This window comes from Chelonia mydas, chromosome 12, assembly GCF_015237465.2.
Source record: "Chelonia mydas isolate rCheMyd1 chromosome 12, rCheMyd1.pri.v2, whole genome shotgun sequence".
In the NCBI taxonomy this organism is placed as follows: Eukaryota; Metazoa; Chordata; order Testudines; family Cheloniidae; genus Chelonia; species Chelonia mydas.
Window position 1 is genome coordinate 22,255,759 of NC_051252.2, and position 24,350 is coordinate 22,280,108.

General features: G+C 39.5%; 1 protein-coding gene across 1 annotated transcript in view; it reads right to left on the bottom strand.

Moving 5' to 3' along the window:
* Positions 1-23,458, bottom strand: part of LOC102947301 (neural-cadherin) — a 72,337-nt gene extending 48,879 nt beyond the window's left edge. The window contains exons 1-10 of the mRNA XM_043526455.1: positions 23,265-23,458; positions 22,662-22,887; positions 19,746-19,950; positions 18,109-18,220; positions 16,479-16,728; positions 14,112-14,254; positions 4,499-4,671; positions 3,330-3,498; positions 2,267-2,437; positions 83-255 (exon numbers count right to left, since the gene is read on the bottom strand). Coding sequence (XP_043382390.1) covers positions 83-255; positions 2,267-2,437; positions 3,330-3,498; positions 4,499-4,671; positions 14,112-14,254; positions 16,479-16,728; positions 18,109-18,220; positions 19,746-19,950; positions 22,662-22,887; positions 23,265-23,391 — 1,749 coding nt within the window. The 5' untranslated portion in view covers positions 23,392-23,458. The remainder of the gene's footprint in view (positions 1-82; positions 256-2,266; positions 2,438-3,329; positions 3,499-4,498; positions 4,672-14,111; positions 14,255-16,478; positions 16,729-18,108; positions 18,221-19,745; positions 19,951-22,661; positions 22,888-23,264) is intronic.
* Between the last annotated feature and the right edge of the window lie 892 nt (positions 23,459-24,350).

The following is a 24,350-nucleotide window of genomic DNA, read 5'->3' on the forward strand; positions in this document are numbered from 1 at the left end:
GAGGTGTGGACATGGCCTTGACCCTGTCCATTCCCTCTAGGCTGCAGAGCTAGCCAGGCTCACAGGGAAGTGCGCACTGTACCTGAGGTATGGGTTGGTTGACATACACCCATCCTGTACTAGGATTCACTTGGAAATATGCTGGTTCTTCATTTGCTATGGAGAACGTTATCACAGCATTTGAACCATAATCATCATCATGGGCTGCAACACGAAGAAAACTAGTCCCAACTTTTGTGTCTTCTCTCAGGAAATCTGGCAGAAGGAAAGCAGATGTGAAACTAACCCTTAACTCAGTGGAGCAATATGAGCAATTCTTTAAGAAACATTAAAAAATACTAAAGGAAAAACAAATGAGATTTACACTGTATCCACTTTGTAGCTATACCATAGGAATCAAATTGGGTGTTCTGAAGAGCTGCTATCGATTGTGGGGAAATCAAATTATCAAATTTGATAATGGGGAGAAACAACAATTAAGTACATGGAATTGTTAACTAATTGTTTATCATGCGACTAGTTAAGAGAACACCAAATCAAAAGATGGAAGTATTGATGATTGCTATTCATGAGATTAAACTTAGAGGAACAATTAGTAAACTACTTAACTGTTGTTTCTCTCAGTTATCAACTTTGATAATTTGGTTTGTTTTCTTTTAATAATTTTAAAAACACATGGCACTGAGAACCCCCCTCCTTCCCCACAAAAGGAAGAGCTGGGGATCACATTTTAACTTGTGTTACCAAAGATGTCTGGAACTCTATTCTTCTGAGAAACTCAGTCGATTTTCTTTAAAACCTTCCTACACTTTTTTTTTATTGTGATTGAATACATATTATGTATGAATGAATGATACTGTACATATATTTAAATGGTATTGTAATTGACTGTATGAAACCAGAAAAAAAATTATGGACTAAATTTTCAAAGTGGCCTCCTAAATTTGCAAATAAAAACTGCATTTGAATTGTCAATCAGGCAGAAAGACAATTAACTCAAAAGGGTGTGAAACCCTGTGAGCACAAGAGGATCTGCCAAATTTAAAATCCGTGAAAATCCAGAGTTAAGTCTGAAACCTATTGTGTCTTTATTTTCCAGCATAAACAGGACTCCAGTCTTTCAGGAAAGTACCACATAATTCCTATTAATCTTAATGAGAGTTATTTTTACTAGTTGGCGAGAAAAGACCCCAATAATATAGTACTGTGGGTAAAATCAAACACTGTTTGAAAAACCTGCAACACTTAGCAAAGTGGTGGATCAGAGATATGGTTTCAGACCTCCAAATGTCTTTGCTTTGTGAATTTAATTCAGTATTTAATATCTAATAATTATACAATGCTTAAATCTGATAGACTGAAGCATTGTCTTATAATTATGGCTTTAGATTATTTTTAAAATATGCATTATTTATTCAATAGACCACAACATTGTGATCTATTGATTCAATACACTAAAACATAAGCAATATTTGGAGATCTTCTCCAAAGGTTCATAGAATCTTCTTTATGGCACTGACAATTATGCATGCACAATTACATAGATTTTTGACTCTATATTTTGTAAATTTTCATGCCAATCTGTAGTATGTATCTTATGCTAAAATGGATATGCATTTTTTAAAAAAGTTATTGAAAATGCTCCTGCACATATACAGTAGCCAGTTTTCAAACTGACAATATCTTTAATCACTAATTAGCTGCAAAATGTCTTTTTCCCAAAAAATTGTTAATTTTTTTTAACAACATCATGAACAAATTAATGAACAAATTAATAAGAACCATGAACAAAATGAACAACAACAACAAAAATTAAAAACCCTAAGGAAACTTAAATGGATGAAACTCAAATGGTAAAAATGAAGCATGCTACCAAAACCAAAACATGTTAACTGGAAAACAACATGAAGTAATAGTAAGGTCTGACCTTGCAATGTGATATGCACATTATTAACTTTACAGACCTGAGTAGTCTATAGACGCTTGGACTACACAGCTGAGTAGAGTTACTGATACATGTATGCGTTTGCAGGATTTTGCCACATGACAATACTCAGGAAGGACTCTGGGTCAAGATTGTGTCTGATACCACCACGTGCACTGTATAATGTTACACGCACCAGTCTGATTGTAGTTGCACAGTAATTTTGCCAATAATACACAAGAGTAGGTGTAGGAAGGGTGAGGGAAACCAAAACAAAAATCTTAGACATCAGGTAAGCTCACGCTCAGGGTACTGAAACTCTATCCAATGACTCTCAATTACATTCATAGCGGGTGTTTTCAAATCTAGGATCATTGTCATTTTGGTCCAGGATGACAACATTCATCTGACAGATTCCAATGAGAGGTTCTGCAGCCTGGTCTGTTGCTGTCACAGTAATAGGATATTCCCTTTGGTTTTCTCGATCAAATCTCTGAAGAGTTGTCAGGACCCCTGAAAACAGATTAAAGAGTTTTAATACTACGTATTTCACTAAAGACTTTTTTTTTCTTTGAAGCCATTTGGAACTCTTTTTTGTTTTTGACTGTCAAGTGGAAGAAAAGAACATTTTGAGCTACAACGTAATGGGCTAAAAATTCATCAGTGAATTGGTGTAAATTGCATGATGAATTACACACCCCAATCCTGCAAAGTCTTAAGAACTTCAGTAGCACGACTCATTTACCTAAGTTTGCACACCTAAGTCTTCGTGAGATCGGGGCCCTAATTTAGAAAAATGGATGTAAGCACCAAGACAATTCTGAATGGGAGGAACTTATATTAATAAGTTGTGCAAAAGGAATCCAACTTTTAAGTCTTTGCAGAATCTGTCACGTTTTGTATGTTTTGCACCACTGGAATCCCAACCTGGATTTTCATGCTGGAAAATGTGAATTTGCTAAGTATGTTTTCTGCTACAAAATACTGAAAATTAGGGGGGGAGGTGGTGTTTCTAGAAGTTCTTTGTTCTTTGAAAGAGACTTTTGAAACTGTCCTTCGGATATGTCATTCATATTTTATAAATTGATTTTCAGATAATGCACATTAAAAAAAATTAAAATCTATTTACTAATTAAAAATAGACATATCACACTGAAGAAGTACTTCTATACTTCAAAGATAACATGAATTCTAGTTAAGTTCAGAAGAGTTATCGAATTAAAAGCAGAGAAAGATTTGTTCACACTATATTTATATTTTATTTCAATATAACAAGTGGCTTGAGTCTCATGTTACTCAAACCAGTATCACACTGGTGTAACTGACTTCAGCAGAGTTACTCTTAATTTACACAAGTGTAAATAAGATCAGACTGTAGCCCAAAAGGTTCTGTGATTTGTTTTACCTGTATCAGGATGAATACTGAATGCTGGTAAGGCACCATCTCTACGCATCATGCCATATTTCACTCTACCATTGGCTCCTTCATCAGCATCAGTTGCCTCAACCTGCAGTACAAATGTTCCCGAAGGCTGGTTCTCCAGCACAGAAGCATGTTCCCGATAATATTGACACTAGGGAAAATACTCAAACATTTCACATGCCGTTTTACTTAAATTAACATAAATAAACTATTCAGACATTCTGAGATATGTACATTTATTGTTCCTGAATATATCTTGAATAATCCATAACTTCACTTTTTACTTTGTGATTTTTAAGCTGTATGGAGATGCTTAGTGGCCCTATTTCTTGCAAGCAAGCAAAATATTTAGACAAAGTTGCTGCTGTCACATATGCTTCTAATTTTAAGTGTCTTTTTCTCTGATAATTAATGCCTTATATAGAATGTGCACCCTGCTGCAATTTAAATGCAATGCAGTGTCAATTTTTTTTTAAAAAAAGCTTTCAATACAAGATTGCTTTGCCAAGAATAGGTGAAGACTAACTGCACCTGATCCTTAATGACCTCAGGAAGAGTAGCTCACAATGCAAAATATGCAATGGTGTCCACCCATATATCTGGGTGCAGTACCAGGCTCATAATGTTTTAGCAAAGAAAACTTTAAAGTTAATCAGCATTGCAGAAAAAGCAATGTCAGTTTATACTGCAATATCTCATAGGAACAAAACGTGTACATTAAATTCTTTATATTCAGTATTTAATAGAGATATTAAAGGATGTAACAATAGATATAACACATGAATACTGTAATAAAATAAAATAAAAACATAAATACTCAATTAAAAATACAGTTTAACATAAAATCTTTTCAATCTCTGTCCTTCAACATAAATCTGGACTCAAATTCCCAATCAATTAAGGAAGAAGTCTGCATACATTATAGAAGCATATTTGATTATTATAGCAAGTCTGCTGTATATAAAGATATTACCTATCTGAGCTGGGGATATGGCTTGTGGCATATAAACAACTATTAATTTGACAATCAGGACAATTTTTGTTTAGTAAAAGGTTAGGAGTTGTGCCTACACAACTCCTCACATATGACATACTGAACCCACTAAACCTTATCCTTTGAAGTTATAACACACATGACCTAATGTATTTACCTTCTGAAATATAGGTTTGTTATTGTTGACATCATCAATTCCCACGATGACCAGTGCTGTACTAGTGAGAGAGTGAGGCCCACCAGAGGCATTATCATCAGTAGCTGTGACATTAAGGATGTACTCTGTCCCCTGAAGCTTAGGAAGTGGGCCCAAGCGAAGTCGGATTAATCCTGGAAGATCAGTAACAATAGATTTTGTTTGTCTTTCTTGTTTTTCACCAATTGATAATTATTATTCCCCCACCTCTAGCACTAACCACCACTTATGACTGATTTACACAAAAAGTAGCACTGATTTAACTAAAGGTGTGATTTTAAATCAATTTAGTTAAACAGGTGTAACTACACGTACACACATTCTTAATCTAATTTAATATCATCATGCGAGTGGCTTGATCCAAACCCATTGATATCAACAGAAAGTCTCGCATTGACTTAAATGGATTTGGACCACCAGGGGTGGAAGTAGGGGTGAGGTTATACTGATTTACCTAAATCCGTTTCTAAATTGTAATTTTAAACTTTAAACTGTAATTGCAAGTCTCCTAACTCTGGCTACAGGGATAGTGACGTTTTTTTCCCCTAGAGTGAAATTATTTCTGCCAGTGAAACCCAAAAGTCTGAGCCAGCTTCCAAATTCAAATCCCCCACTTAATAACAGAATAACCTAGAGCTGTGTCTAAGGCTGGCTGCAAATACCCACAGGCTAGGTCTGTCTTAGTTTTGCAATCAGGTAACAGTACTGTACCTTAGGGCAAATCCTAAACCCACCTCCAGCCCAGGTAACTAGGCCAGGCACTGGGTAGATCACCAAGGGTAGGTCATGCCTGACTAATCTAATAGCCTTCTATGATGAGATTACTGATTCTGTGGATGAAGGGAAAGCAGTGGATGTATTGTTTCTTGACTTTAGCAAAGCTTTTGACACGGTCTCCCACAGTATTCTTGTCAGCAAGTTAAAGAAGTATGGGCTGGATGAATGCACTATAAGGTGGGTAGAAAGCTGGCTAGATTGTCGGGCTCAACGGGTAGTGATCAATGGCTCCATGTCTAGTTGGCAGCCGGTGTCAAGTGGAGTGCCCCAGGGGTTGGTCCTGGGGCCGGTTTTGTTCAATATCTTCATAAATGATCTGGAGGATGGTGTGGATTGCACTCTCAGCAAATTTGCAGATGATACTAAACTGGGAGGAGTGGTAGATACGCTGGAGGGCAGGGATAGGATACAGAGGGACCTAGACAAATTGGAGGATTGGGCCAAAAGAAACCTGATGCGGTTCAACAAGGATAAGTGCAGGGTCCTGCACTTAGGACGGAAGAACCCAATGCACAGCTACAGACTAGGGACCGAATGGCTAGGCAGCAGTTCTGCGGAAAAGGACCTAGGAGTTACAGTGGACGAGAAGCTGGATATGAGTCAGCAGTGTGCCCTTGTTGCCAAGAAGGCCAATGGCATTTTGGGATGTATAAGTAGGGGCATAGCGAGCAGATCGAGGGACGTGATCGTTCCCCTGTATTCGACATTGGTGAGGCCTCATCTGGAGTACCGTGTCCAGTTTTGGGCCCCACACTACAAGAAGGATGTGGATAAATTGGAGAGAGTCCAGCGAAGGGCAACAAAAATGATTAGGGGACTGGAACACATGACTTATGAGGAGAGGCTGAGGGAACTGGGATTGTTTAGTCTGCGGAAGAGAAGAATGAGGGGGGATTTGATAGCTGCTTTCAACTACCTGAGAGGTGGTTCCAGAGAGGATGGTTCTAGACTATTCTCAGTGGTAGAAGAGGACAGGACAAGGAGTAATGGTCTCAAGTTGCAGTGGGGGAGGTTTAGGTTGGATATTAGGAAAAACTTTTTCACTAAGAGGGTGGTGAAACACTGGAATGCGTTACCTAGGGAGGTGGTAGAATCTCCTTCCTTGGAAGTTTTTAAGGTCAGGCTTGACAAAGCCTTGGCTGGGATGATTTGATTGGGGATCGGTCCTGCTCTGAGCAGGGGGTTGGACTAGATGACCTCCTGAGGTCCCTTCCAACCCTGATATTCTATGATTCTATGATAGATATGCAGTAGGAAGAGGAATCCTGACCCCAAAAGGCCACAGAGAATCTGTGGAGCCACTCCATGGAGGCTACTCCAGTAGAATATCTGGAATAGCCTCTGTAGGCCCTTATGCACCCCTCACAAACAAGGCAGGGAGAACCAGAGGAGCTACCCCCCATAATCTGACACACAGATACCCTATTATACAGTGAGATTTCTGGGGCTGCACTGTACTCTGTGGAGGCTAGGGCAGGATTTGTCCATATGGGGATAATACAACTTATTACTATACATGTAATACCATGTATGCTAATTTCTATATCATAATACTGTTTATTTTCATATGGATTTATTTCAATGAATGTAGTTATTGTGTATTTACTGCATTCTCACGTTAAACACCACCAAAATGGCCGGCTCCTCCCTACATCCCCTCCCTACATCTGCCAGGCAGGACACAAAGGGACTGCCAGAGTAAGAGATGTGAAGGGTCCATTATATAAGCACATCAGACTGCAGCCATCTGAGAAAGTACAGTGAGCATCTGCCACTCTTTTGCACCAACATCCATCAATCATGTCTATTATTTATCTGGCATGATAGAAATTGTCACAGGATCAGTGTCACTCACTTTGCTTCCAAATGTCTTGTCTTTGCTTCAGCATTTATTTTTGACACATAGCTCAGCTTCACCTTGGCACTTCTGTGACAAAAGGGTATGACTATTTCTTTGACATTCTCTTATACTAAATCGCTGTAGGCTAGTGCATAAATCTTTTTAATTTCATCAAACTAACCAAAACCAAAATATATTACTGAAGAAAGCTGTCGCACCTAGATTAACTTCCAGAGACAACAGAAAACTAATCTGGAAGCATTCACTACACAGTCTCACACATGTACCGACTGGGCCTGAGGTGCTAAGGGACAGATTATTGAAGGTATTTAGGCACGTAAAGATGCAGATAGTCACTGGGATTTTCAGAAACACCTGACTGAAATCAATGGGAGTCAAGTGCTTTTGAAAATCCCACTAGATGCCTCTGCATCTTTAGGCGCCTAAATACCTTTAAATTCTGTCCCTAAGAGCCTGCAACTCCCATCTGAAGTTGGGATGGGTTCAGTCCCCAGATTTGCAGCAGTTTCTTGCAGCATGTTAAATGGCATATATTTTTGGAACATTTCTGTTAAGTTTGAAATATGTTCAGAACTGTAACATTAATATTGCAAAAACACTATTTGCATTGAAATTAAAAACTTTCATGCTAAGTGAAACCCTATGACAGCGAAATGAACAGATTTGAACAGAAGGATCTATTATAGCTTTCTTCCCTGTGCTCAGCAGCCAGAGCTCACAGTTTGCAAAGACTCAGGGTCACATTCTGACAGCAGTTAAATCAGGTTTAATTAGGGCTGTCAAACGATTAATCGCACTGTTAAAGAATAATAGAATACTATTTATTTAAATATTTTTGGATGTTTTCTACATTTTCAAATATATTGATTTCAATTACCACACAGAATATAAAGTGTACAGTGCTCATTTTATATTATTATTTTTATTAATTATTTATATTATTATTTTATTACAAATATTTGCATAGTAAAAATCAAAATAAATAGTATTTTTCAATTCACATAATGCAAATAATGTAGTGCAATCTCTTTATCATGAAAGTTGAACTTACAAATGTAGAATTATGTACAAAAAACTTACTGCACTCAAAAATAAAACAATGTAAAACTTCAGAGCCTACAAGTCCACTCAGTCCTACTTCTTGTTCAGCCAATCGCTCAGACAAACAAGTTTGTTTACATTTGCAGGAGATAATGCTGCCTGCTTCTTGCTTACAATGTCATCTGAAAGTGAGAACAGGCACTCGAATGGCACTGTTGTAGCCAGCGTCGCAAGATATTTACATGCCAGATGTGCTAAAGATTCATATGTCCATTCATGCTTCAACCACCATTCCAGAGGACATGCATCCATGCCAATGAAGGGTTTATGCACATTGGTTTCTACATGCAATTTTGGTTACTTGACAGAGTCACTAATTCAGGACAGGATAGTCTGTGGCACTTGGAATCACCACCTGTGGAGCATCTGCTCTGGGAAGGCAATCTCGTATTAGACAATGCTTAGACATGGGGCATGCAGCAGAAGCTTCAAGATAAAGAATGAAAGCCCTAGGAAGCACTACAACCCGCTCAGTACATGCAGGGAGACAACAGCAAAGGAAAGCAGGCAGCCAAGGTACCACATCCATAGCAAGAAGCATTTGTTGTGGGAGACAGCATGAGCAGGTAAAGGAGAAGTGCCATGTACTAGGAGAGCATTGCAAGGAATGGGGCGAGATGAACCATTTTAGCAAGGCATGCAGGAGCACAGGAAGTCTCAGAAGGATTCAGTCAGATTTGTACATGAGGGGAATGGCATACCAGACAGTGGTGATGACACCATGACTCTCTTCTTGAGTCTGAGAGCATATTAGGTTCAGCAAAGCAACAAGGGACAATAGCAACTTCCGCGCATGCATCGGTCGTAAAAGGGAAATGCCATGTGCGGGGCTTCCTACAGTGTGATTCCTCAGGGTGAACTGGACTCAAACACACCCCTTACAAAGAGCAAACACAATTTAATAATGTACAGTACAATAATGTACATAACGCAGCCTGTAGCAAAATGTGACTTAGTAACTACCCCAAAATATAACAGATGGTACCCACTGACGTTTGTGGTGATGGCATGTAAGCACATGCAAGGGAATACAGCCATGGATCTGATAAGCCATGGATCTGATCAGGGTGCAGCATCAGAATTTTACAGCTGCAGCGCAAGAAGCAAAAGGAGTCTCATGGACAACAGAGACCATTTCAGAAGCATATGGGGATGTTTTCAAAGGTGACAAGTGCCTCAAAGGAAAGCTGCAACTGGAAGTAGGCCCCAGAGTGAAAGCTGTGCTTACCACAAAGGAAAATTCCAGTGGCAGTATGTAATCCAGTATACAAGGAGCTCAAAAGTTGGCAGAGCAGGGGTATATCAGCTTCTGTAGAGGCCAATATAGCCTTGGTAAGCAGCATAGGGGTGATAAAGAAGCCAAGAGGCAAACTGTACATCAGCATAGACCCAAAGCCACTGAACAAGGCAAGTAAAGATGTCACTATCCATTGCCAACAATTGATGACATCTTGATAGAACTCTCCAAAGCCAGAATCTTTACGATCTGTAATCTTTGTAGTTTTGGCACATAAGCTTGGATAAACAGTCAAGAATGATGATAATCTTTGCAACCCAACTTGGTTGGTACAGATGGCTGTGCATGCCAATGCACATAAGCTTATCACCAGAGATGTTCTAGAGAAATTTCACCTAAGTGCTGGACGCATTGCCTGGGATGAAAATAACTGCAGAACAGATCTTCATTGTAGGCAAAGGGAGCAATGATACAGAAACTGAATGAGACCATGACAGAAAACTACAAGCTTTTCTTCAGTGATGTAGAGACAAGACCATAAGACTCAACCCAGAAAAAAATGTGACTCAAACAGTGTGAGATGACATACACTGGACATCTGCTCACAGCAGAGGGTCTCAAAGCAGAATCCAACAAGATCAAGGCAGTCAGAGCTATGCCAGCTCCAGTGGATGTGAAACGGGTATGGCACTTTATTGGAATGACAAATTTTCTGTCCAAGTCCTATCCATACCTGGCTGCAGAAGAAGAACCCATACATCAGCTCACAATGCAGGACGTTGACTAACGCTCAGAGGTACCCAATAGTAAACATTTGACGTGCTGAAACAAATGATAACAGATTCCCCTGTCCTGAAGTACCACCAGCCAGAAGAAACATTGACACTCCAGTGTAATACCTCTGAGAAAGAACTGGGTATAGTTTTTTGCAGGAGCAGCCAGTTGCTTATGTCAACAGAGCCCTGTCAGAGACTGAACAGGGGCATGTCCAATTAGAAAAAGAACTTCTGGCTATTGTATTTGGAGTCCAGCAATTCCATTAGTACATCTATGGCAACTCAATAATAGTGCAATCAGACCACACTCCCCTAGAGACAATCATAGCAAAGCCTCTTCTTAGTGCTCCAGAGAGATTGCAGCACATGTTGATTCAACTTCAGCACTACCAGACAGAGATCAGATACTGTTCCGAATGACTACTGGTGTTAGCGGATATCGAGGCATATATACACAGCATCAGTGAGTTGGGAGAGGGGAATTAGGACACTAAAACCATTAACATGCTGCACTATCTCCCCAGTTTCAACAGCAAAGCTGATAGAAATCAAAGAGGCTACAGAAAAGGACATCCAACCACAGGCAGTCAAGACTGTGATACTAACAGGGAGGCCAGAAGACAAAAGCCAAGTACCAGTCGGAGCAGAACAACATTTTCAGATTGAAGATGAGATGAGTGTGCAGGGTGGAATTATATTTCAAGGGCAGAGAGCTGTTGTCCCTTCCTCATTATGTAATGATGTCATACAAAAAATACACACCTCACAACTGGGCTTTGACAGCTGTCTTAAGCAGGTCCAAGAGTGTGTTTACTGGCCGGGAACATATACACAACTACACTTCTTGATAGTAGGGCATGACACCTGCTTGTCATATGAGAGCTGTCCACCCAATCATGGGGAAAGGGGGGAGCAGACTTATTCACCTTCAATGAAAAGCGATACTTGATTACTATGGACTGCTATTCAAATTTTTGGGAGGTCAATGCCTTTCCTGATACAAAAAATAAGGTGGTGATTGACAAACTGAAGGCCCGCTTTGTGAGATATGGCATTCTGGACACTATATCCCCTGACAACAGACCCCAATTTGCCTCAGAAAAATTCAAGAAATTTGCAAGCAAATGGGAGTTGAAGCACCACACCTCCTCCCCAGCCAAGGTGGAATCAGCTATGAAAACAGCTAAGGGACTGTTACACAAGACTGTGCCTTGTGATTCAGATCCTCAGCATTCTGGTACACAGGAATACCCCAACACAGGGGTGCCAAAACAGTCCAGCACAGGCAATGATGGGGAGAAGGACAAAACTCCGCTACCAGTCAGGGCCACCCAGAGGATTCAGGGGGTCTTCAACAGCTCTGTGTCTTCGGGGCACTTCGCCGAAGACATGGAGCGGAAGAACCCCCGCCGCCAAATTGCCGCCGAAGACCCGGAGCGGAAGACGCAGTGGTGGGTCTTTGGGGGTGGGTCCTTCACTCCAGGTGTGTTCAGCAGCACTGAAGGACCCGCCGCCAAAGTGCCGCCAAAAATTCTCCTGGGGAACCCTGAAAACTCTCCTGGGGTCCCCTGAAAACTCTCATGGGGGCCCCTGTGGGCCCAAGGCAAATTGCCCCACTTGCCCCCCTCTCTGGGCAGCCCTGGCACCAGTGAAAGGAGACCTGTTCCAGCCTGAAGTATAGAGATAACACTGAGAGGAGATGGCCAACAATCAGAAAAAGCAGCACTAGAGTACAACAGGTCAGCTAAGAACCTACCAGCCCTGGAGACAGGCACTCCTGTGGGTATCCACCCATTAGAGAGACACCAGAAGGAATGGGCTAAAGGATCTGCAAGGGGTGCAGTGGGATTCACATCATATGAGGTGACTTCAGAAGAGAGACAAGTGACGGACTCAAGGAGCTCAAGCTATTTAGCTTAACAAAGAGAAGGTTAAGGGGTGACTTGATAACAGTCTATAAATACCTACACAGGGAACAAATATTTAATAATGAGCTCTTCAATCTAGCAGAGAAAGGTAAAACACAATCCAACGACCAGAAGTTGAAGATAGATAAATTCAGACTGGAAATAAGGCATACATTTTTAACAGTGAGAGTAATTACCCAGTGGAACAGGTGGTTGTGGATTCTTCACCACTGACAATTTTTAAATCAAGATTGGATGTTCTTCTAAAAGAAGTAGGAATTATTTTGGGGGAGTTCTATGGCCTGTGCTGTATGATCACAATTTTCCCTTCTGGCCTTAGAATCTATATATTCAAAGGAACAGGAAGCACTTATGAGCCAGCAGCCCAGAGAGAGCCTACAGAGATACAGCGGTTATCACAGAACAGAGAGACGGAAAACCACCAGAAAGGAGGAGACTGCAAAGACAGATAGTTTGCCAGACTTGGAGTCAGTGGGACAGAGATAGGTCACTCCCGGTATGGTGACATGTTGAGGAGACCAAACTATTTGGAAGACTATGAAACCATCTGAATCTGTGGTAAAGAGGAGACTTCAACTCAGATATGTGTTAGCAATCTCTGTCCGAAAGAACATGTGTGGGGCTCTGGGCACAAGCTATGTTTTTAATGTTTATATAAAATGTTTATAAAACAGGGAAGATGTATCATGATCAGTGGAAATGGAGTCAGAGGGCCCAGGTTTCCTGCAGTGACTTTTATCAAGGGAACACCAGGAAAACAGGGAATGCAAGGAGCTGGACTGGAAGCAATGCAGCCACATGGACAGAGCAGTGAACAGGGTTTAATAAAGTTCTACTTGTTCAATTTAACCTTCATTCAGCTTCATTCTTTGCTAATAAAACATGTATGCTGGCTCTCTTCAAGAGGTGAATTTCACCTAAGGGAGCACAAGGACTACCACACTGTGTCTGGTCCCTCATTGGATGCACAATTGGCAAGGAGACTCCTTGTGCCCTTTTCTTCTCTGGGCATAAACAAGCTCTAAGTGAATGGACAGTGCCAGTACAAGGAGGACTTAAGGCTATGTCAGCATTATAAGTACTGGATATGGTACTATTCAGTTCAATAAAATGCTGTCCTCAATAATGCAAAACCACAGACCCTGCAGTCCTTATTCAGTCCTTCATTTGGCCCATTCCAACAAGTCAACAAGATTTTTGCCTACTTCAGGACTGCATGATGAGGTCTTAACATGCACAGTATGCATCTATACCAGCATATGCTAAATCAGACAGTATAGTGCAATATCTTTGCACATCACAGTATACAGGTTATACTTTCTGACATCATTTTGTCTTTTTGACAAGAATGTTAGCGACCAAGAAAACAGCCACTCATATATTCAATGTCAGATCAACACAGTGCACATGGCACAAAGCTCTTCATGGCAATTCAAATCCCACACCAATTTTTGGAATATAATTTTTAGGAACATAAGTCATTCATTTCCTAGATAGCATGTTTTCCAGTTCCTTGGCTGAATGCTTTGGTAACTATGGAACTGAGACACAGCATATGTTTGCTGATTGGGTAACTATTCTCTCTCTGTTGACTGATTCAAACAGACAATGCAGTGAACAAACAGCCAGGCATGTTATAAAGTTGTTAGGAAAATGATATACATTAAACCCGAGTTAAGGAAGGAAGGATGGATTGTAAAGGTAGAAGAGTTAGATTATTTTTTACCGCATACTCTTATTGGTATTGTAGCAGCTCAACAAAAGCAGGATATCCCACCAAATAATTTTTACAGTTGCTAGCTATTAGAGACTGAATTCAACGTGCTGGTGTTTGAAAATAAACTGAAAACTTTCAATATTGCAGACAGAATAGCAATGGCAAATTTACCGTTACCTTTCTGAGGGTCAATAACAAAGTTTCCTTTTTGATTCCCTGCTACAATGTCATAAGTCACACCATCACCATCAGGGTCTATAGCACTGACTGCAGCAATCAACGTATTTGGGCCTGCATCTTCAGAAACAAAACTCCGGTAGCTGTTAAAAAGAATTGTAATGAGAAATTACAACATATGATGAAAAAGTCAAATTAAAATATATGTACAACTGAATGTATGTTTTAGAGCAGCATTTGTTGACTGTTTAAATGTAATGTAGAGGTTTATAGTTTAATGAATAATGCAATTAAGCTGATGAGATATTCTACCTTGTTAACCAGTGAAACAATAAAAGTTGGACATCAAATCAATCAATCAACAGACTCTTTCTGCTTTTCCCTTTAGTGGATTTCCCTTGCAAACTTCTAGGAAAAAGAAAGTTTACCTTCAACAAGGATTTGGGTGAAATGTGGGTTTCACCATTTTATCTACACACACACAGAACAAACGGAGAATGGACATATGAATGTCAGGTTATAATGTACCACACGTTATACATAGGACCAGGGTACAGGGGTCATCATCATAGTTTATCACTCCAAAACCACAACCAAGACCTGGTGTCATCACTTATCTCAAATAGCTCCTCGGGAGTGCAAGATGTTGACAGAGGGAACTGTACCAGGCTGTGTCCAAGTGTTTGTCTAGGCTCTCCACATTCACATTTGGGGTCATCCCTCAACTTCCACTCGGTGAAATTATCACCAGTTTTTCCCATCCGAGCTCTGACTCGGTTTAGAGTACACTAGGATTTTTGTTCAAAATACAAAAAACAAAAAGAAAAGAAAAAACCAAACCTCCCCCCCCAAACCGCTAAACTATGAGTAAATGAAAAGCAGTAGCTCCACCACTCTTGGAAAGGATATCCTGTCCTGCTATCTGCCCACACAGCCAGCTCTGATCAACCCTGGCTATCTCTGACCCACCCTCCACCTTTCAGACAATTAGTACTCACGCAAGCTCCAGCATGGAGTAAGGATTGTGGTATCCATTAGGATTCTGGCCAGCACTTGTGCAGGGCAGGAAGTGGGGAGCAGGGATAGGAATAGTCTCCAACACCTTCCCTGTAATAATGTGAGTTCTCACTTCTAGTTGATACGTTTTCTCCCACTAACATAAAGTATATTACAAATGTAAGTTATCTAGCACGTGTAGAGTAAAGAATTCTTTCAGATGGAGCAGTGATTGCAACCTATACAGACATACTTGTTCACTTTGAGACTGATGATGAAGTCCTGCAAAACTTCCCAATAAGAATTTTTAGGAAATAAAATATTTTTTTATAAAATTTACAAGCTTGAACTTTTTGCACTACAGATTAATGACTCATTCTTGTTCCTGCTTATATTAATGGAAATTTTGTCAGCAGCTTATCTCATGAGATTTCTGACATATTGGGATACATCCAGAAAAAAGACTTCTAGTTTTGGATCTGATCCAAAACCAGGACTCCTGAAGAGCATTTGGATACAGGAATTCAAATATTAAAAACAAAAACTCAGGGAGGGAGATGTTGGATATGAGACACCATTTCAGGTCGATCTCCATTTTAAAAAAATCTAATTTTGTTGCTACCATTTGAAGTAGCTATCCTACAAAGAATGATGACTCACAGGACCAAATTCTGTAGGAATGTTTAAGGATGTATAAGTTGGACTCAGACCCCATTAGTCTTACTTCCTCAGATTTGCCAACGTGTGAGTGAATGTAAAAGATTCTATGTTGGTATGATTTATATGGTGAGGAGCTGGAAGAAGATATAAGGAAGGGGAAGCTTACTTTAGCATACATGCTTTTATATGCTACTCTTCATTTCTTTTCTTGCTTCACTTGTCTCTTCTGGACATGATATGTGAATTACACCAGCTTAGATTTACTACCAAATTCAGAGGTGATAAGTAAGGGTGAGTATAGTCTAAGTGTGTTTAAGTGAGCAAGTCTAAATTTAAATCAACCTATGGAATTCTAAACTGGTAGCACATATATGCTGAAAGAACCAGAAGAAGGTTCAAGACTAACTCGGACTATTCAGATTCATCAATGAAGAATGTTTCCCACAATCTTTTGAAATCATCTCTAAATTCTGTGATTAGGAACCAAACTTAAGGACTCATTTTACTGGGAGTATGAAATTTATGAGCTAAATCCTTGTATAGTGTAAATCAGCGTAAGTCCACTCATTTCAATGAAGCTATGCCAATTTAAACCAGGTGAAGGGCTGGCCCTCTGAGCATGTCTCAGTTCCTGTGATAACTTAGGGATGTCAAGATGTAAAAATATAAGAACAATATTTTCAGAGTTTTAAAAACGTCTTATATATTTACATTGTTTGAGAAAACTCGGGTGCTTCATCATTCATGTTTGAAACACGGATTCTAACAGTTGCTGTCCCAGTCTTTGGCTCTTCTCCTTTATCTACAGCCATAATTATAAATTCATAAAGATGGCTGGGCCGCTCATAGTCCAACTGTGTTGCTGGGAAGATAGTACCATCTGAAGAAATGCTAAAATCTGGACTCAAAGTGTAATATAATATTTCAGCGTTTTCTTCTGAATCACAGTCGCTGGCTGTCACTATTAAAACAGAAGAAAAAGACAATTCCTAGATTAAGGTCTAAGGATTAAAATGATAAAAACTTTAATACACAAATTAATGAATGGCATAAAATAACAGTAATAACATTTATTTTAACAGGTGGTGCTTGAAATAACTTTTTAAGTAGTATAGGATATAGCATATTTCATACTGATTAACTATGGTTTGAAAACAAGCTGTAAAAAAAGCACATTTTTTACTTCAACACTCAATATTTATATCTACAAGTAATCCTTCAGAGTCAGGCATTCAATGGCTTGGCTACTTCCATCCATTGTTATGCCTTTGTCTGCTAAATAGCCCTCTACTATCAAAAGTCTTCTTCCTATGTAGGTACTTATATTCTCATGCCCACCTGATTTGCACCACTCACCCAAATTTACTTTGTCCCCAGCAGGCTTGCCTCCTGCAAACACATGATTAGCTTCATATACAAGAGTGGTCGTACAGAGTTCAAATAGACTACTCATGTATAAAATTAAATATGTTCTTAAATACACAATCTAAAATAACACATTACTAGATTATAAATTTCATTTCCCATTCAAGAGATCAGTTTTAAATTATCTAATAATTTGCTATTTTAACCTGTGTATACTTTTTCAAATCGTAGGAAAACTTAACTGAAGGAATAGCCTTAAATACAAATTCAATTGTTTATTTTGATGTAAATCTGCTTTTCTTCCAGACTCTGCCCTTATTTATATAAATACTTTGATTTTTTTTCGCCATTTCATGCATTACACAGAACTGCATAATTTAAAAGGGAGTTATTTGGTTATTTGGCAAAATTTTGCTCCCCTCACTCACCTAAACACAAATGCATACATGCAAAAGGCCCTGAATACAGGAGAACTGGTGTAGTTCAGTGGAATGGGATGGGGAGGATACAGCATGTGGACAGCCCACAGAGGCTCTGTGCATCATGGAGCTGTGTTCCATGAGGATTCCCTCTGTCCCAGTGCACAGGGTGGTTCCAAAGGTGCACACAAGAGATGGGTTGATGGACTCACAACTTCTGACCATCTCCATCCTTCAGAAACAGACACAGCAGCTGCTGGGCTACTGCAACTCTAAGGATGTAATAGCAGCCACAGCATCTGCACTGCCACTTCATAATCCTACAGAAAAGATTTGTTTCCTTCCTTTCTCCTCCCTCTCCCAGCTTCTTTCAGCTGTGCACAGGGCAGAGGAGTTTATGCTTGTGAACCAATTCTGCAAGGTGCCAAGTACCTCCTCAAAGCTTTTGCGCATCCCACCCTAGAATTGACGGCTTGGTGCTTCAGAGGGAAAATTCTAATTAGCAGCAGAAAACAATTCTCATACTGACTGTAGTGAATAGATTTTAAAGTGCTAACCTTGCAGAAGTACAGTTGTCATGGGAACTGTTTCAGGAACATTGTCTTTGCTGTAGATTGACTGCTGGAATTCTGGGGCACAATCATTCTCATCTGTGATTACAACCAAAACCTGAATGGAAGAGATGAGAGCATTAAGTAGTATCAAAGAGGATCAGAGCAATGTCTTCACTGGTATAGATATATCTGATGCAAGGATTTTCCAAAAATAATCATCTTAGAGGATTTCAGAAGCTATAGCCCATAGGAAAAGCCATTTTTTTAGATTGTTCATTTCCTGCTGAGAACTGTCTTTATGTTAGACAGAAATTCTTAAGTAGTCACAACTGTCATATCCAAAAATTCTTCTACTGCAAGATTTTTCCATTTTTTCCTCATGGACATTGACTGTTATTTTCCTATTTAATTACAGGGCCAATGGATTCTCTGTTTTCTTAGCATTCTTTTTCACTAGTGCATCTTGCAATACATTTTTATTATTTCTACCACTGTAAATACTAAAGCAACTAATTCTTCTGCCAAGCATATTACACTTTTAACAGTATAAATTTGCTGAGACCAGATTTTGAACTCAAAGACACTGGTGTAAATCAGGAGGTAAAAATATGGACTAGAGGTCAAATTCTGACTCCTAATGGTATTATAAAATGTTTTCATTCCCCTAAAACAAATATTATGGGTTTAATTCTCCTCTAACTTAGACCAATGCAAATCAGGAGTAACTCCACAGAAGCCAATGAAGCTACACCAGTGTAAAGAGATTGTAAGTAAAATTAGAATCACACACTATGTATTCACAAAGTCACCTCATTGTCCTCTTTCAAATACTATCTTAAAACTCTTCTCTGCTGAGATGCCTAAAACAATCAACAAAGGTTATCAGCAGACTGTATGCTCAGACCTCTGCTTACCATGCTGGCCAATGTCATCTCATTGTTTCCTTGTGTTCACCTGTGTTTTTATTGTGTCCCCGCTGTCTCGCATCTTATACTTAAATTGTAAGCTCTTTGGGGCAGGGAATGTGTCTTTGTTACATGACTGTACAGCGCTTAGCACAAGTTCCTGGTCTCTAATAAATAAATAATATATGTACACTTCTGCTATATCTGTATTTCAATGATTTTTTCACCTTTAGAAAGGCTTTTAAGAGTACTGTGACTTGATGTCTTGTAGATACAATATATGCATTCCTTCATTTCTTATATGATTGTTCCCCATTCTTTAAGCTAAAAATCATTCTGTATTCATATTCTTTGCTTTTTAAATGAAAATGCTGTAGAATATACACCATGCTCTGTACGCCAGTTTAGAACAAGGATACTGGCATCAGTTCTGGACTGGTGATATTTCTTCCCCTCTGAGCAGGCAAGGGCTGGGAATTGTGCAGAGTCAGTAAACTCAGCTTCTGAAGAGGAAGGAAGCATCTTACATGAATGGATCGTTTCAGGAGCAGCATTAATGGGCTCTTGCCTCAACCAGAGACAAGGACACAACACAAAGACTAGGAGTACAGTGGGACAGAATGTGAGGTAGAAAGGAGGGGATGGGAACTAAAGCTATGAAGAATCTGGAAGAACCTGGATAAAGTGCAGGAAAATCATGGCTGTCCTGATCAAAGCAGAAGGATGTGGTGTTACCTCAGCTACACTGCTAAACTGCTCTTGGCTTTCTGTTGCTCCGATCAGAAGCAAGTATTGGTGCTGGTCACTCTCATAATCCACACTTCGAGTCAAGCTGATCTCTCCTGTCACCTGACGGATGCTGAACAGGCCACTAGGATTAGTTAGCAAATTGTAGCTCAGGGAATTGTTTTGATATGACAAAGCAGAGACTGTAAGAAATCTGGATCAAAATGAAAAGCAAAAAGCGAAGAGAAAAGACATCAACACAAAATTACCATTTTCCTCTCTGACGTTCTTATCCACAAAAATAAACCTCTTATATTTATTTTCCTAATATTGTGATGTTGAATATTAGAATTATGAAATACCAGAATATGGCAAAAATGCAATAAATTGCAAACCCAGTCCTGCATGCCTGATGTAAGCAAAACTCACTGTAGTAAATGAGGATTGTATCTCAAGACTACAGGACTGGATGCTATTTTTATAAAATGCTCCTCAGACCTGCTATCTTGAGGCAAAACAGGTAAAAGCTAGAATATGATATACTAAGGGAATATGATATACTAAGGATTAAAAATCCAGCCAGGCTATAAAGGGAGGATTTTGTTTTAGTTTTTACTGAATTTGCTTAGTCTGCCATGACAACATGTTGCAATGATTTTCAGTTAGGGAAATAAAGTTAAATCAAGAGCCAAAGGATTTAGCCTAATAAGGAAACAGTTAATTTCCTGTCCTGATCAGAGGATCTTAATGTTTGAAGAGCTAGCTGCTACAAAAGGAAAAAGCAGGTCAGTAATACAGTATATTTAAGATATAAGGCCATATGAAGGACCTTAAAAGATAAAAGTGAGATTCTTTAAATCTACTATCCTGTTTCCAATAAAATCGATGGGGGTCATGTACTGACTTTACTGGGAAAGGGACAGAGTCAAAGTAGCACACTACTTCACTCACTCATAGTGAGCTACTAGTGGCCCATATCATTTTTTAAAATAGGGGCCAATATATTTATATGGGAGAACCTTCAAAGTTCAATTCCTTTAAAATAAACACCCAGAACTGTGGATGTGAACTTTATTTGTATTTTGAAAACCTCTTGATCTGCAAAAGTAAGTAATGTTGTCTTACAACATTTTCAAAAATATTTATTCTCAATTTGATCTTTGTGTTGGTGCATGCTGTCAGTGCTGATTGTGTTGAGGTTTGTGACCATCTTTAACTTTGTAGATATTTAATACAAATTTAAAAGAAGAAAAATTACAAAAGAAACATTTTGAGTATTTCAAATAGAAAATACATCCCTCAGCCATTTGTTGCCTGATCATGCAAGGTGCTAAGAGCCTTGTGAAAGAAGATTCCCCCAAGCTCCAAGGAAGAGCAGGATGAGGCCCTTGATTTGCATGAAATGGCGAATAAACACATTATACCTTTCAATAAATTATTAATGATTCCATTGCAAATACGTTACTAAGGTGGTGGGTATGGTTTGGTTCTAATCCTATAGAAAGTGCAATTGCTCTCTTAGATTGGGACAAATGCTTTTTGATAATGCCGAGGGCACAGCCACTTGTTTTCAGCGCTCCCATTTCAGCATGCAATAGCTTTAATGCTTTTATATACACCAAATGTTGGTGTGCAAATGCAATTAAATACCCAGTTATTTGTGTATTTGCCAATTTTGCCTACACAACATAGGCACAGTGTTTTCTGTTCCTTTAAGATATAGGCATTCAGAAGTGGGTCCTTATGAGTTTCATAATCATTCTCTGTGAGCAATATTTATACAATCTTTTCCAGTTTGGATTTTTGTACCATTCATAGCACAGAAATCATCCCATGAGGATTTGCAGAGATTGGTACATCTCAGTTTATATGAGTACTTTCTTCCTGAATACTTGCATACTGCTGGCAATGACTTCTTTCAGAAGATCTGATATTGTGGTTGAAATTTTGAGGTATTGCCAAAGGTTGTGATAGGTCATATCTTGTTTGTTTTATTTATTATTTGTATTACTATAGCACCTAGCAGCCCTAATCATGGACCAGGACCCCATTGTGCTAGACCAGGGATCAGCAACTTTTGACACATGGCCTGCCAGAGTAAGCCCCCTGGCGGGCCGGGCCAGTTTGTTTACTTGCTGCGTCCGCAGGTCCGGCTGATAGTGGCTCCCACTGGCCGCGGTTTGCTGCTCCCGGCCAATGGGGACTGCGGGATGCGGCGGCCAGCACAGCCCTTAGCCTGCGCCACTTTCCACAACCCCCATTGGCCTGGGACGGCGAATCGCGACCAGTGGGAGCTGCGATCGGCCGAACCTGCGGACGCAGCAAGTAAACAAACTGGCCCAGTCCGCCAGGGGGCTTACTCTGCGCAAATTATGATGTCAGAATTTTTGGTGACATGTACACTGGCATGATAAGACAACAGAATGGAAAATCAAATGACCAAGCTTTGTGGTATCTTCATTTTTGCCCAGTAAGGAAAGCAGCATTCACAGCCTTTTGCTTTTTCTGGTTTTCATGTGAGGAACTTGTCACTTTTCCAAACATCAACACAGATCCTGAACTGGAAGAATACATAAAGAATATTTTCCCTTCTTGTTTAATGCTTCTAATTTGTCTTTGAGGTCATTTTTAAAAATAGGCACAACCAGTTTCTCCTATCTATTATTACTAACATCCTTTACAAATATGAACATCTCATTCTTCACCACTACTTTTCCACATAAAATGATGACTACACAACAAATCAAACTATATCTATCTTAGATACTCCTTTCTCCAAGATAACTAATAGCCATTCATCATATCTGTTTGCAAACTGCAAATAACGTGAAGGCTTCTGGGTGATGATATCAAGGTTAAGCTAGTAGTCTGTGCTATAACCCCTGCTATTAACTGGTACTAGTATGACTTTTAACTGGTACTTACGATTTTCCTTGGAGCGTGTTTTCAGGAACATATGCAATATATGATATGTTGGTAAATTGTGGTGGTCGAAGCCCCGCAATCACAGAAACAGAAGCAGGAGACCCTTTATTACCAAGTTTATCCACTGCTAACACAGTCATTAGGTATTCCCTGTCCTTCACTAGTGGCAAACCTGTTGTTTTAATCCAACCACTGTCCTTCTCGACCTCAAATCTGTCTTCTCCACCTAAGCAGAAATATAAACCCAGAGACTGTTGTCAGGAAAATTTTGACTGGAGTAAAATTGGGAGAAAAACTCCCACTAGAAACTGCCATATGGAAAAACATGCATGGCTACCCCAGAGAAACCAATTCATCGCTGGGGATGGGCAGTGCTGCCACAGCCCTCTGCTAAAGGTGGCCAGTTTTAAACTATTGCTGGAGTTTCCTGAGAGCCCCTCCAGTAGATGAGAGGTTATCAGTGAGTCTGTACTTCAAGCTTACTTTGTGCTACAGGAGATCCACAGGATGAGTTCTGTCAGAAGGACATGGGAGCGGAGAGGAAGAAGCCAGGGTAGTGATTCTGTGTATGTGTACGTGCGTGTACATATCCTTTTAATTTACCTTCCAAGAGAAAGTATTCTACAGCTCCATGGACCCCTTCATCTCCATCCACAGCAAGAAGCTTATACACGTTAGTACCTGCTGCAGCTTTAGGAGATACCACGGCCAAGAACGGGAAAGGATCCATGGCCCATTCAGGTGCATTGTCATTCACATCTGTCACAGTAAGTTCTAAACGCAGCAAGTACCATTCCTTTCCTAATGGTTAATGGACAAACAAAGGATTAGTTAGCACACTAACTATAAGCACTGAAAATAGCTGGGATATAGTATTATTCCTAAATATTGTTTCTATGGGATCCAGTTTAATAGAAAAAATTACATTTGTAGGCCCCAATCTGCAACTGAGAGCATGCAGATGGACTCCTGTACCTGTGAGTAGAGACACTGACTTCAGTGGAGCTCCATCAGGACACAACAGTCAGCCCAAATGCTGTCAACTGCAGGATCAGGTTCATTATAGTCTGTCAATACGACTTATTAGAACTGGTCAAAAAAATGATTTTCTAAGACAATTTTTTGTAAAAATTTTTCAAGAAACATTTTCTGCCTTTTTCACTGACAGAGAAATTGGAAATTTTAAAAAATTTGAAATGTCTACAAAAATTTCTCTGCATTTTTGATCAGCTCTACTAACCTTATTGATGTTATCAGTTGACAACTTCAGTGAAAGACTCATCAGATTTTTACCTTTTATGACAATCAAATAGATTGTTTCAAAACCAAAAATGGAACCCTTTTAATTCTTCTCTAATCCATAAAGAGAAGATAGATAATTAACAAGTGGGTATGCACGAGCTGTACCTCTGTCACCATTAACCCAGCCAATGAAAACATTAGAACTCTTGAAATAGTGACTCACACCAGCACTCAGCTGGTCAGAAAAGAGTAACAAAAAAGGGAAAATATTTTCTGATATAAGAAACTCTTCTTAACTTTTCAGTGCCTGAACCAGGGGTAAGGGCTCAAAAGTAAAGGTTAGAGATGACAAAATGGGAAAATACTCTTTGTGAAAAATTCTTTTGAATACTAAGAGGTAGCGCTAGAATCCCAGCTCAAAGGAAAGCAGAGCAAAACTCCTCCACT